Raw genomic sequence first — 13,690 nt, 5'->3', positions numbered from 1 at the left:
CGTTCCATCAATAATCCCTGGGGCCTTAAGTTTACCCTTAACTATAGCACACAGCAAGTTGAATTTCTGGACCTGATAATAGGGCATGATGGTAACAAATTCACCACAAAAACGTTCTTCAAGAATGTGGATGTGAACAGCTATCTGAACTATACCAGTAACCATCATAAAAAATGGCTACGAAACATCCCTTATAGTCAGTTTAGGCGGATACGCAGAAACTGCTCTGACACACAAACCTTCAAAGATCAATGTTTGATCCTAGAAAAAAGGTTCAAAGAAAAGAAGTATCCAAAGACAATTGTAAAAGATGCAGTGAAACGAGTAAGCCAAATCACACAAGAAGAAAGCCTTCAACCGAAAAACCCAGAAAAACAAAAGAAAACAGAAACAAAGAATGAACTGAAATTCATCACAACATATAGCCAGGATAGCCAAAAAATCTTAAACATCCTCAAAAAGCATTGGAAGATTATAAAATCTGATCCACTATTAAATAAAATAGTTCCAGACGACATAGCCTGCATCTATAAAAGAGCCCCCACAATAAAAAATCTGTTAGCCCCAAGTATCCCTAAACAATACAGACACCAGACTACATCAACAGCTAGAAAAGGAAGCTCCAGATGTGGGAAATCCCAATGCCTCTGTTGCAGAATTATTAAGACATCTGACACCTTCAGATCTAATAATACAATGGAAACTTTCAATCTTAAAGCCCATTTAAACTGCACCAGCCAATATGTCATCTATCTTATCGAATGTCAATGCGGCTTGCAGTACGTCGGTAGGACTACCCAAGCACTACATTGTCGAGTTAACCAACATCGGTATAATATCAAACACAAAATTCTCACTCACGGGCTATCAAAACATTGCACACTTAAACATGAAGGAGAAGGGAAAATTTCAATTATGCCTATTGACCACATCAGTCACGATGTGAATAATAGATTCGGAGCATTAAAAAAGAGGGAAATCTACTGGATGTACCGTTTAAAAACACTAAAACCGGCTGGCCTCAATGAGGTCACAGAAACAATACTCACCTAAGAACTTTCATCAAACTGCATAATCCTCGCCCCAAATCCTCACTACGACGCTCTATGCCCGTTTTGGTTTGACCCCTCCAGGCTTCCGTAGCTGAGCCGCGCAAGACAGAGACAAACCTCACACACACCAACAATTAATAGGCAGAATACCTACCGATCACAAACACAGGTCAGCTTTTAAAGTAATAACCACACAGATTTTACGTTCTTTATTCCTCGTTGTTTTATTCCTCGTTTTTATTATACCTGTTGTAATTTATAAAATCCCCCCTTCCCCCTCCCTCAACTGCATTATATTAACGCTATGAACTAATAGAACTGTATTTTGTATTTTATATAATCAAATGTATTTTAGTTATTTTAATTTTAGCCACAGAACTCTAGGAATGATTTTATGAATGAACCATTGTACTACAATGTTTATGTTTACATATCTGACGTCAGAGCACAAGCATCTCGCGCCAAAATTTACCTTTATAAACCATATGTTCTTCCATTATTCTGAAGCTATATGTAACTGAGGAAGAGCCTAGTACAGGCTCGAAACGCGTTTTACACAGCTTAACAATAAAACTAATTGTACTAATAATACGACGAAACGGAGTTATTGGCGCCGACCATCAACCTGGAACACACCACAAAAAACTGTATTTTAATATTGGCTGACCATCACTAAGTACTAGTTCCATAAAACAGCATGTCTTTGCAGTGAGACCTGTCAATCAGGAAGAAGGAGGGAATGCAATGCAAGTAAAATGTAATATGCAGGACCCCATTAATGTCAGATTTAACATTGCAGCCATGGAAAAGAACCATTTAGTGATAAGGGCAGTGTTTTCTTAATCTTCATTTTTATTGAGTTATTATTTTGGGTGGGTTAATTTAAATGACAGGTTACCTTTAACCACTGGCTAACATAGTACAAAGAATTGTTTAGTCATAGTAACAGATCAGGTGCTTTTTCCATCTGGGTTACCTATACATGTAACTTTAGGGTGCAGTACTAGAGCTATAATATACAGCTGGGTGGATCTAAAGTTTTAATGTAATATTTATGGGATGAGCATGTTGTTCAGTCTCTATAAATATAACTTTTCTTTGATACTCCCTTTGAATCACCACATGTTTTCATTTGTGGATGACAAAGGATGTCTTTAGGATTTAGGACACTGCCTTATGTTCCAGTTGCTGTGAAACTAGGTTTCATTTACTATACTCCCATATGTACTAGTATTTATCTTGCTCAACCAGAAATCTGTAGGAGTTTCTTTTCTACTTTTCTACAGACTTTACTATCTGCTTAGGCACTATGGACACCCATTATTTCCAACACAAAGGGATTTGCTTTGCTTCTCTGTTGTACTCTCAAGAAAGGCTGCAATACTTGGAGAATGAATTTCATGTCCGTGATGATGATGTCTACCTTGTCTCATATCCCAAGTCAGGTATGATTATATAAAATTATTGTTATGCTTTTGCTTTATTTTTCATTTTAAAAACTATTGGATACTATATATAAACCCTTTTTGGGCCAGGCCCCTTTTCTCTCTGTCACTCCCTACATTCCAGAAGCCATATTATATATATATATATATATATATATATTTTTTTTTTTAATTGGTTTTCATAACATTTTTAATAGAGAAAACCCCTACCTGCCCCCTCCTAAGGTTACAAACACAATATGGCATATTTTACAAAAAAAGGAGTACAATATAATTGAATCGCCACACAATCCTTTATTTAATTTCATAAAAAAATGCACCGTTAATGACACAATGATACAGAGGGGGCTGTAGTGTTGACCAGTTTTTAGTTAGCAATCTTAGGACAACGTAATACAGATGTGTGTGAACTTACGGCAATGTGCCTCGAACATATGAGTGTGAACTGTTTTTAGTGTCTCCCTTCCTTGGCATAATGAACACTAACAATGTAATCTTCCTACTAGGGATATGTAATCTTCCTACTAGAGATATTACTAAAGATACATAGAACTTTAACCCCTTAAGGACGCAGTGTTTTTTTCGCTCATTTCTCGCTCTCCACCTTCAAAAATCCATAACCTTTTCATTTTTACGTGTACAGACCTGTGTGAGGGCTTATTTTGTGCGTAACAAATTTAACTTTCCTGTAATGTTATTTATTTTAACATGCCGTGTACTGCAAAGCTGAAAAAAAATTCCAAATGTGGAAAAATTGAAAAAAAAAAGCACCTGATTCTGGCAGTCTTGTTTTTAGCAAGATTGGTGCTGATTAAACATTGGAAAGATCGCAATGTTCCGGGGTGAGAGAACGGTATAATTTAGTTGGGGGGGGGGGGGGGTAAAAAATTGAATGATCTGTGGGAACAATGGAAGCTAGATTAAAAGTTAAAGGAAATCAAATGTATTTTTTTCTCTTCTGTTTTTTTTTTTTCTCCAGCTCTCAGCAGGGGTCCGTGGAGGGGAGGGGGGGGGGGATGTAGACTCTTTTATTATGGTATTTGATAATAAAGTATCTGATTCGGGATGGGCTAGGAGGGGATAGGGAAAAATGTGTGTCACATGGTTTTATTGTGATGTGTTTTTGTGTGTTATATTGTATTACTAGTAAATAATGTATAAACACCTTTGTATTTTGTGGAAAAAAATAAATAAAATAAAAAGAACTGTAAGTTTTTTTTGCACAGCGTTGCCTCCGTCTGGTCCCTGATACGGCTGTAACATCAAGGGCTTCCCCATTCACCACCCAGGGACTCCTACTATGGACATTAAGGGGTGCCCCAGGGAGAACCAGTACATCAGCCTCTCCCTCATTTAATTTCTTGCACACACCACCTGCTGCAGACCTGCCAGGCTGTGGGACAGCCCTCCGGTCCCCATACCAAGCACCGTGACCACAGCGTGCCTAGGCAGGAACGGCCAGCCACTCCGGTGTTCTGGGCTTTGGCTGCCTCCAGGCCCCAAGAAAAGGCTAGGCCCGGGGGGGATGTTGCACAATGATCTCAATTTACATTTGTATTCCATGCTTTAGAATATATTAAATATATGTACTACTATTTTAAAGGGAACTTTAACATCAGCAATTGGACAAATTTACCACTACCAGTATATTGTGACACTGTCACACCTTCTGTTTTTAGGTTTTTTCATAGTCCAATGTGATGACATCATCCATAAAATCAACTTTAAATTGAAATGTAAATTAGTTGCATAAGGATAAGGAGGCAGAGAGTTTAACAGTGAAGTCAGGGTGGGGAAGTCCGAACTCCTCCTCTTTGCGGTTTAGATCATACATCGGAATACAGGAGATCTGGTTAGTGATATCTCTGGATCTAGGACCATCAGTTACAGTGAAGGGGGCTTTCTAAGAAAGAGAGAGATTGACTTCAGTGTTAAAATTTCTGATTTGATTTGATAAATAGTGTCCCCTCTTAGTCATCTCTTTTCCAGACTAAATAAATCTAGTTGTTTTAATCTTTCCACATAACTGAGACCTTCCTTACCCCTTATTATTTTTGTGCCTCTTCAATGTACCCTCTCCAGCTCCAGGGACTATTTTCCCTATAGTTGCAGTTAAGCTTACAGGCCTGTAATTGCCTGGCGAAGTTCTAGAGCAGTGGTGGTGAACCTATGGCACTGGTGCCAGAGATGGCACTCAGAGGCATCTCTGTGGGCACACAGGCTGTCTTCCAGGCACAGAGTTTGCCAGACATGGCATCTTCCTGCAGTTTAAGGCAGTCCAAGTAGTGACCTGCTATTATAAAGTGACCCATCCTGAGCTGATTGGTCCTGTCCGAAGAGTGAAAAGGTGTGGACAGGGTCAGATTGGAGCTCAATAAGGTAGCAATAAGTTTGTTACTGCCTAAATTGCTGTGTTGGCACTTTGGGAAAAGCTAGTGGTTTTTGGGTCTCATTTTGGACACTCGATCTCTAAAAGGTTCGCCATCACTGTTCTAGAGCCTTTTTGAAATATTGGCACCACATTTGCCTTGCACCAATCACTTGGAACTGTACCAGTAATTAGGGAATCTCTGAAGATTTTATACAGCGGCACAGCAATAACAGAACTGAGTTCATTAAGAACTCTGGGGTGTAACCCATCTGGTCCACATTCATTTTATTGAGCTTAGACTGGATCATGTCTACATTCGACCAGTCTAGTATATAACAGGATGCATGACTCACACTGGCACAACAAATGAGTTTCAGTGAGGCTTCGCGGGCCTTTGCAAATTCAAAAATCCTCCGGCACTTCACATCCTGAGAATTTGTTTTGATTTGGAGCTTTTTAACCCCTTAGCGCTCTGCGCCATAGCTGTACTGCGCTGAGTCCCGCGAATAGCGCTCAGCGCAGTACAGCTACTGCGCAGAGACGATGCCGGTTCAGCGCTGCATAGCAGCCGAACCAGCATCGTTAGCCGCGGGATTTCAACGGTAATTTACCGCTGACATCCCCGGCTAACACCCGCGGTCGGAGTGGGCTCCGATCGCGGGTGTTTAACATGCATTCCGGGGGTCTTTACCCCACGATCGCGTCTGTGACGTCATCTTAAAGGCAAAGTGTCAGCCTATACATCTGCATAGGCTGGCACTGCTAATACCCTGCAATACATCAGTATTGCAGAGTATTATCACGAACAAGCAATCAGATGATTGCTTGTTCATATCCCATGGTGGATCAAGTAAAAATGTAAAAAAAAAGTTTTTCAATAAAAAATAACTTTAGAAATCACTAAAAATGCCCATGAGCTCCAAAACATAAAAAGAGACATATAACGCTCAAAAAAGTCTAAATCATAACACAAACCCCACATATATAGCATCACCGCGTCCATAACAATCCATAGAATAAAACTAAATAACTATTGAACCCATATGATGAACGCCGTAAAAAAAAAAACAATAAAAAACCCGCCAAAAATTATGATTTTTACCTATTATATCCCACTCAAAATGCAATAAAAAGTGATCAACAAAACATATGTACTCCAGAATGAGACTGTTGCAAAGAACAACATGTCCCGCAAAAAACAAGCCATCAACCAGCTCTGTAGCCAAAAACGTAACAATGTTATGCCACTTGGAAGACGGCAATGCAAAAATGATAGATTTTTCCCCACATTAGGGTTTTATTTGGCAAATTTAGTAAAACATAAGAAAACATATTCATGTCTGGTATCCCCGTAATCGTATCGACCCATAGAATAAAGATAACATGATTGTTGGGCTATACGGTGAACACGAAAAAAAAAAGTAAAAAATCCAGTACAGAATTGATGCTTTTCTACTGACCTCAAAAACAGTTCCAAAATTTTCAACAATAGGTGATGCCAACCCCAAAATGGTAACACTGGAAAAAGCATCTCATCGAGCAAAAAAAATGCCGTCACATGGCCCAAATAACGGAAAAGCGAAAATTTTATAGCCTTCAAAAGGGGCCAATGAGGAAACTAAAATCCTGGCAGCTGCAGGGTGCTCCTTCCCTTCTGCGCCTCGCTGTGTACCCATAAAACAAGTAACGTCCACATGTGGGGGGTCTCTGCACTCGGGAGAAATTGTAGAGCAAATTTTATGGTGGATTTTATCTTTTGGAAATGTGTAAATTTTAAATGTCTAAATGAACGTATAACCGACAAAATTTGACCATTCTAAATTTCACCGCCATTTTGATTCAATTACTATGAAGATCTCAAGGGGTTAACAATCTTTGTAAATGCTGTTTCTTATAGTTTGTGGGGTGCAGATTTGAAAATGGGTTGGTTATATAGGGGTTTTTTGATGCTAAATATGTAAAATTTAATTTCAAACAGTATTTATCCCCAAAATAGTCAATTCCGAAAATACGGAAAATCGCTATTCGATTTGTAGGCCGCGTGACGTTAAAATAAATTATCATTATTAGCAGGATGTGTTCAATAAAAATTAACTTTTATTCTTTATCAAGTAAAATATTCCAAAAGGTAAAGTGCAATATCAGCTCGCCAGTCACCAGAACTGGGTAGATGGAAACCACAACAAAACTTAAATCATTATGCAAAACTTTGGGTGTTTCTTGTAAATCTCTGAACTGAATTGCTCTCCTTCTTAAATAAATATGTGGCACAATATATAGGCTCTAATTGTTCCCCAGCTTTTGGAAGGATAGCATAAGAGCTTTGTATATATCATATTTCTCTGCTCGAGGACTTGCCTGTCACTGCTCTTTTGAATAACCTATGTCCTCTGTGCATAGCCTTCTCTGTGACACTTTGTTATATTATCAGCTAAAAATCAATTTTATATGTTAATCGCTATACCTGTTACGATCCATGGACAGCTTAAACAATGAGCTTGTATAGGCATTACTTGGCATAAGACACTCAGTGAATGAAGAGCCGGACAATGCAATACAATCTCCATGGTGATAGTAAACAGCACGCCCCCTCTCACTATTTTGCTGTAAGGACACAATTGTAGTAACGCCCATTAGCATGGAAGGGAGCGTGATAGGCGGACTTCCTGTGACGTCATGGGGAAGTACAGCCCCCTCTCACGGAGTCCAGCCACAAGGTGACTCCTCCCACTTGATGACGAGATCGTGATCCCGGCCAAACAGGAGCATGACCCGTAACGAGGGTGGATGATATTAGCTTTAAATACGGCAAGCACACTAAATATGGCGCCCACGCCACACAGTCTAGTCACCACACTGCACCGCGAGTGAATATAGGAGCCACTGCCTGTCTATATTCTTTCATATTCTTTCTTAACTAGCACATGAGCCACAGCTCGTGCTTATTCCCTCTCTGATCCCTATCTAGCTCAGTACAGCATTAACAGCTACAGCAGCAGATGGGGACCAATGATTTATTCAATCCCCTGATGATTGTATCCTATGGTACATGAAACGCGTAGGAAGCTTATAACATTCAGTAAGTAGGGATTAATAGCTGCTATTAGGGACAGCTTTGGGACTGTCCTTGTTAGGACAGGAGCAACTGGGACACCAGGTGATTATACAGGAGTAGGGATTACTAGGCCCTACGTTCCTGGAATGTCTCCCTGGATCAAGAACCATCACGTACAAGACTGGTGAGATCCAATTTAATTACTCTCTTGCTGGTCCCTATTGAAAGCCAGTAATCAATATTTTGTTTATGGTTACATTTGAACTAGTGAAACATATTTAATGATTTAAGTTTTGTTGTGGTTTCTATCTACCCAGTTCTGGTGACTGGCTAGCTGATATTGCACTTTACCTTTTGGAATATTTTACTTGATAAAGAATAAAAGTTAATTATTAGCAGGATGTGTACATTAAAAATTATCTCTATGAAGTGTGGATGAATTAATGGTTTGGTGATTGCATTTTGACTGGGACATCACCAGTGCAGATCTCACCTGTTTCTTTTACAAAATAAATTATCCAAACATTTCAAAAATTATGAAAATGTAAACTAGACAAATGGGAAATGTTATTCGGCAAGTTATTTAGGTGGTAAATCGATCTGCCTGAAAAATTTTTTTTCCTTTTTTTTTTTTGTAAATAAACGCAAAACTTATCAGCCAAAATTTATCACTAAACTGAAGTACAAAATGTGGGGAAAAAACAATCTCAGAATCGCTTTGATAAGTAAAAGTGTTCAAAAGTTATAACCATATAAAGAGACGCAGGTCAGAATCCAAAAAATGGGACAGAGCCTTAAGCTGTAAAATGGCTGCGTCCTTAAGGGGTAAAAATCTACATGTGCAGGTATACACTACAAACATAAATACAATACCATACGGGCATTTATTGTAAATAAAGTTCTTTCCTCTAAAAATCCCATTTAGTATCTCCACCTCTTGGGCTCCAGTCACCAAAGCCCCATTTTCAGAATATAGGCATATTTTTTTCGTATTGATATACTTAAAAAAATTTCTTAGGATTTGTTTTGCCATCTTTGGCCACCTGTCTCTCATTTTTTATTTTGGCTGATTTTATATCCTTCTTACAGATTTTGTTAAGTGTTTTCTAACTATTGAAGACTTCAGGTGACCCGTCTGATTTATATTTATTTGAATGCCCTTTTTTTATCATTAATTGCCCTTCTAACTGTAGCTGTAAGCCACGCGGGGTGTAATGTACCCCAACTATACTTGTTGCCCATAGGAATAAATTTAAAAGAATAATGACCCAGTAAAGATTTGAATGTCTCCCATTTAATATTAGTATCGTCATGTGACAGTATCTTATCCCAGTCTATATCCAGTAATGCAGACCTGAATTTTGGGAAATCAGCCTTCTCAAAAGAGAATCTCCTTGAGTAATCGTTACAGCACTGCATCTGGAATTGCTTGCCAGTCAACACTGAACAGGTTAAGGATCTTTCCCGTCATACATGATGAGTTTTTAGGAGCATTTGGAGCCCACTCTGCAGTGACCAAACCTCTCATTATCAGAATAAAAAGGCTAGACCTTTTGAGTATGTTGTGTGGTCAAAGAAGAAGTGGTCCACAGTTCTTTTTTGAGGGGGCAAATGTCAAATCGGGCAATCTTGGTGCTGAATTCCCCAACCCTGACTTGTGGAAGTCAGGCCTTTATACAATCCACATGAAATTTGTTTGTGACAGTTTGAGCAGACATAAAGGTAATAGTGGTGCTGGAGGTAATTTTGCAGGGATCTGGCACTGCTTATCCCATTACTACTTGCTCAAATGAGGAGGTAGCCGTCCTGCTACTTGATTGTTGTCCTACTATGGCTCCATGTCACCTGGAATCTGCTCCATGTGCTGGACACTGTGGTCACAGACACAGCCAACCTTCTTGCCCAACTCGCATTGATGTGGACGGGAAGGTTTTGGCTCTTGAGTTTCCGATTGAGGTATAGTGTGTGTGCTTCCTCCACTACTATGGAGTTAACTAGGACAAGTAGCCTGTATTCAAGACCTGCTCCTGAGGTGGTTCAGTGTCTGCTAACTGTTTTGTGCATTTCCATGATGCTTTTTAAAGTTATTTGGTGTCAAATAGAGATGAGCGAACCTACTCGTTCGAGCATTAGCGTACTCGAAACTGCTCGTTGCTCGCACGAATACTTCGCCTGCTCGAGAAAATGGCATCTCCCGCCATTGTGATTTTTGGCGGCCAGAAACAGAGCCAATCACAAGCCAGGAGACTCTGCACTCCACCCAGCATGACGTGGTACCCTTACACGTCAATAGCCGTGGTTGGCTGGCCTGATCAGGTGACCCAAGAATAGACTAGACCCTGCCCGCGCTACTCGGATCATTCTCTGTCTGGATGCCGCTAGGGAGAGAGCTGCTGCTGGTCAGGGAAAGCGTTAGGGTGTTCTATTAGAATAGTGTTAGGCAGAAGTAATTCTACAAGAACCCAACAGCCCTTCTTAGGGCTACAATAACGTTTTATTTTACTTTTTTATTTTTGGTTTGCCTGTGGCTGGGCTTGCTGCCATTAGTAGTGCAGCTAGTACCATATTGTGAGTAATTTGCAGGGAGACTTGCGACCGTTGTGTTTAGCTCTTAGTGACACACATATCCACCTCAAACACCGAAGTGGGACAATTTATTAGGGGTTTGATTTGAATTAGGCACAGTCTTCTGATTTATTTTTTTTACGTTTATTTCTTTTTATAACTCAAAGTCATCAGGCACAGCACAAAATCCAGTTGTGTGCTGTCAGTGTAGGTTAGAAACTAGCCATAGCAATAGAATAGCATCGTTATGTTAAAAAAAAATTAAATAAAAAAAATAAACACACAAAAAAAAAGTAAAGTTTACACTTTAATTTGGAAAATGTTGAACCCGAGGGCTAGGGGTAGAGGACGAGGGCGTGGACGTCCAACTACTGCAGGGGTCAGAGGCCGTGGTCCTGGGTGGGGTGAGACACCACCTGCTGATGAGGGAGCAGGGGAACGCCGCAGAGCTACACTCCCTAGGTTCATCATGTCTCAAGTTACTGGGACTCGTGGTAGAGCACTGTTGAGGCCAGAACAGTGCGAACAGGTGATGTCGTGGATTGCGGACAATGCTTCTAGCCATTTGTCCACCAGTCAGTCTTCCACGCAGTCCACCCATGTCACCGAAATCAGCACTCCTCCAGCTCCTCCACCTCAGCCTCCTTACCCCCAGTCTGCCCCCTCCCAGCAAAATTTGGCATTTGAACCGGCATACTCTGAGGAACTGTTTTCTGGACCCTTCCCACTTGTTTTCTGGACAAACCACTTGTCCGGTTGCTGCTGAGCTATTTTCCGATGCCCAGATTTTCCACCGGTCGCAGTCTGTGGGTGATGATGACATTATTGACATAGTGGAAGAAGTGTGTAAAGAGGTGTCGGACGATGAGGAGACACGGTTGTCAGACAGTGGTGAAGTTGTTGTCAGGGCAGGAAGTCCGAGGGGGGAGCAGACTGAGGGATCGGAGGATAATGAGGTGACAGACCCAAGCTGGGTTGATAGGCCGGGTGAACACAGTGCTTCTGAGACGGAGGCGAGTCCTATAGCAGAACAGGTTGGAAGAGGCAGTGGTGGGGCCAGACGGAGAGGCAGGGCCAGAGCTGGTGCATCAGGGCCAAATGTTTCCCGTAGTCAAGCTCCCGTGGCGAGGGCTAGATTTTCAGAAGTCTGGAGGTTCTTTAAAGAAACACCGGATGACCGACGGGCTGTGTTGTGCCACCTGTGCCAAACCAGGATCAGCAGGGGTTCCACAACTACTAGCTTAACTACCACCATTATGCGCAGACATATGAATGCTAAACACCCCACTCAATGGCACCAAGCCCGTTTACCTCTGGCCGGGCACACCACTACTCCTTCCCCTGTGTCATCTGCTAGTCAGCCCCCTGCCCAGGACCCCAGCCCAAACACCTCCTGTGCGAAAACCCCATCTTCGCCTCCGCGATCCTCCACAGCATCCACCAGCATTCAGCTCTCCATACCCCACACGCTGGAGCGCAAAAGGAAGTATAGTGCAACCCACCCACACGCCCAAGCCCTCAACATCCACATCTCCAAACTGCTTAGCCTGGAGATGCTGCCCTATAGGCTGGTAAAGACCGAGGCCTTTCGAAACCTCATGGCGGCGGCCGCCCCTCGGTATTCGGTCCCCAGCCGCCACTACTTTTCCCGATGTGCCGTCCCAGCCCTGCACAAGCACGTGTCAGAGAACATCATCCGTGCCCTGACCGACGCCGTTTCTGACAAGGTGCTGCCGGGCAGGGCCACTATATATCGCTGACGGCACATTGGGTTAACTTGGTGGAGGCTGGGACCGAGTCTGACCCTGGGGCTGGTCACATACTGCCGACGCCGAGGATTGCAGGGCCTACCTCGGTCCAGGTCTCAAAGGCCTACTATGCCTCCTCCTCCTCCCACCCCTCCTCCACCCCCTCCTCCAAATTACCATCCGTGGGCATGGCGCCATCAGTCGGTAGCTCTAGGCACAGCAGCAGTGCCATCGCTAAGTGACAGCAGGCAGTGCTCAAGCTGCTGAGCCTAGGCAATAAAAGGCACACCGCCCAAGAGCGATTACAGGGCATGACGGCGCAGACTGATCTGTGGCTGGCACCGCTGAACCTGAAGCCAGGCATGGTTGTGTGTGACAATGGCCGTAACTTGGTGGCGGCTCTGCAACTCGGCAGACTGACACATGTGCCATGCCTGGCCCATGTGTTAAATCTCATAGTTCAGCGGTTCCTCAAGACATACCCCAATCTGTCTGATTTGCTCACGAAGGTGCGCCGCATCTGTGCGCATTTCAGGAAGTCCAGCACAGGTGCTGCCACTCTCAGCACCACTCTTCTGACCCAACTGCCCGCTCACCGACTGTTGTGCGACATGCCCACGAGTTGGAACTCAACATTAACCATGTTATCCAGAGTTTACCAGCAGCGCAGTGCGATTGTAGACTGGCAGATGTCAACTTCCACTAGAACTGGTAGTCAGGTCAGTCAGCTTCCTCAAGTCTACAATGAGGAGTGGATGTGGATGTCTGATATCTGTCAGGTGCTGAGTAACTTTGAGGAGTCAACACAGATGGTCAGTGGCGATGCCGCCATCATCAGCCTCACCATCCCGCTGCTTGGCCTGTTGAAAAACTCTCAGGACAGCATGAAGTCAAAAGCTTTGCGCTCGTCACAAGAGACTGGGGAAGAAGATTCCCTTGTTGATAGCCAAAGCACCCTCAGGTCTGTTTCTCAGCGCATATCGGAGGAGGTGGAGGAGGATGAGGAGGAAGAGGAGGAGAATGTTGGTGAGACAGAAGAGGGGAGCATTGCTCAGACCTTCACTGTTCAGCGTGTATGGGCAGAAGAAGAGGAGTTGGAGGAGGAGGAAATGGAGACTCAGGCCAGTGAGGGGAGTGAATTTTTGCGCATATGGCAGATTTCATGCTAGGCTGCCTATCCCGTGACCCTCGCGTTCAAAGAATTTATTCCAGCACCGATTACTGGGTATTCACTCTCCTGGACCCACGGTACAAGCAAAATCTTTCCACTCTTATCCCTGGAGAGGAAAGGAGTGTGAGAATGCATGAATACCAGCAGGCCCTGGTGCACAAGCTGAAACAGTATTTCCCTTCTGACATCGCTAGCGGCAGAGGGCGTACTTCTGTGGGACAAGTAGCGAGGGAGAGTAGGCGAGCAGGCAGCTTGTCCAGCAGTGGCAGGGGTACGCTTTACA

The 13,690-nt window shown here is 42.8% G+C and overlaps 1 protein-coding gene across 1 annotated transcript in view; it reads left to right on the top strand.

Moving 5' to 3' along the window:
* The first annotated feature begins 2,190 nt into the window (after positions 1 to 2,190).
* LOC140065818 (sulfotransferase 2B1-like) overlaps positions 2,191 to 13,690 on the top strand; it is a 76,805-nt gene continuing 65,305 nt past the window's right edge. Inside the window, exon 1 of the mRNA XM_072113376.1 lies at positions 2,191 to 2,497. Coding sequence (XP_071969477.1) covers positions 2,362 to 2,497 — 136 coding nt within the window. The 5' untranslated portion in view covers positions 2,191 to 2,361. The remainder of the gene's footprint in view (positions 2,498 to 13,690) is intronic.

Source organism: Engystomops pustulosus, chromosome 6 (genome assembly GCF_040894005.1).
Source record: "Engystomops pustulosus chromosome 6, aEngPut4.maternal, whole genome shotgun sequence".
NCBI classification, from domain to species: Eukaryota; Metazoa; Chordata; class Amphibia; order Anura; family Leptodactylidae; genus Engystomops; species Engystomops pustulosus.
The sequence above is the reverse complement of the archived record's forward strand: the minus strand, read 5'-3'. Positions and strand labels throughout refer to the sequence as shown.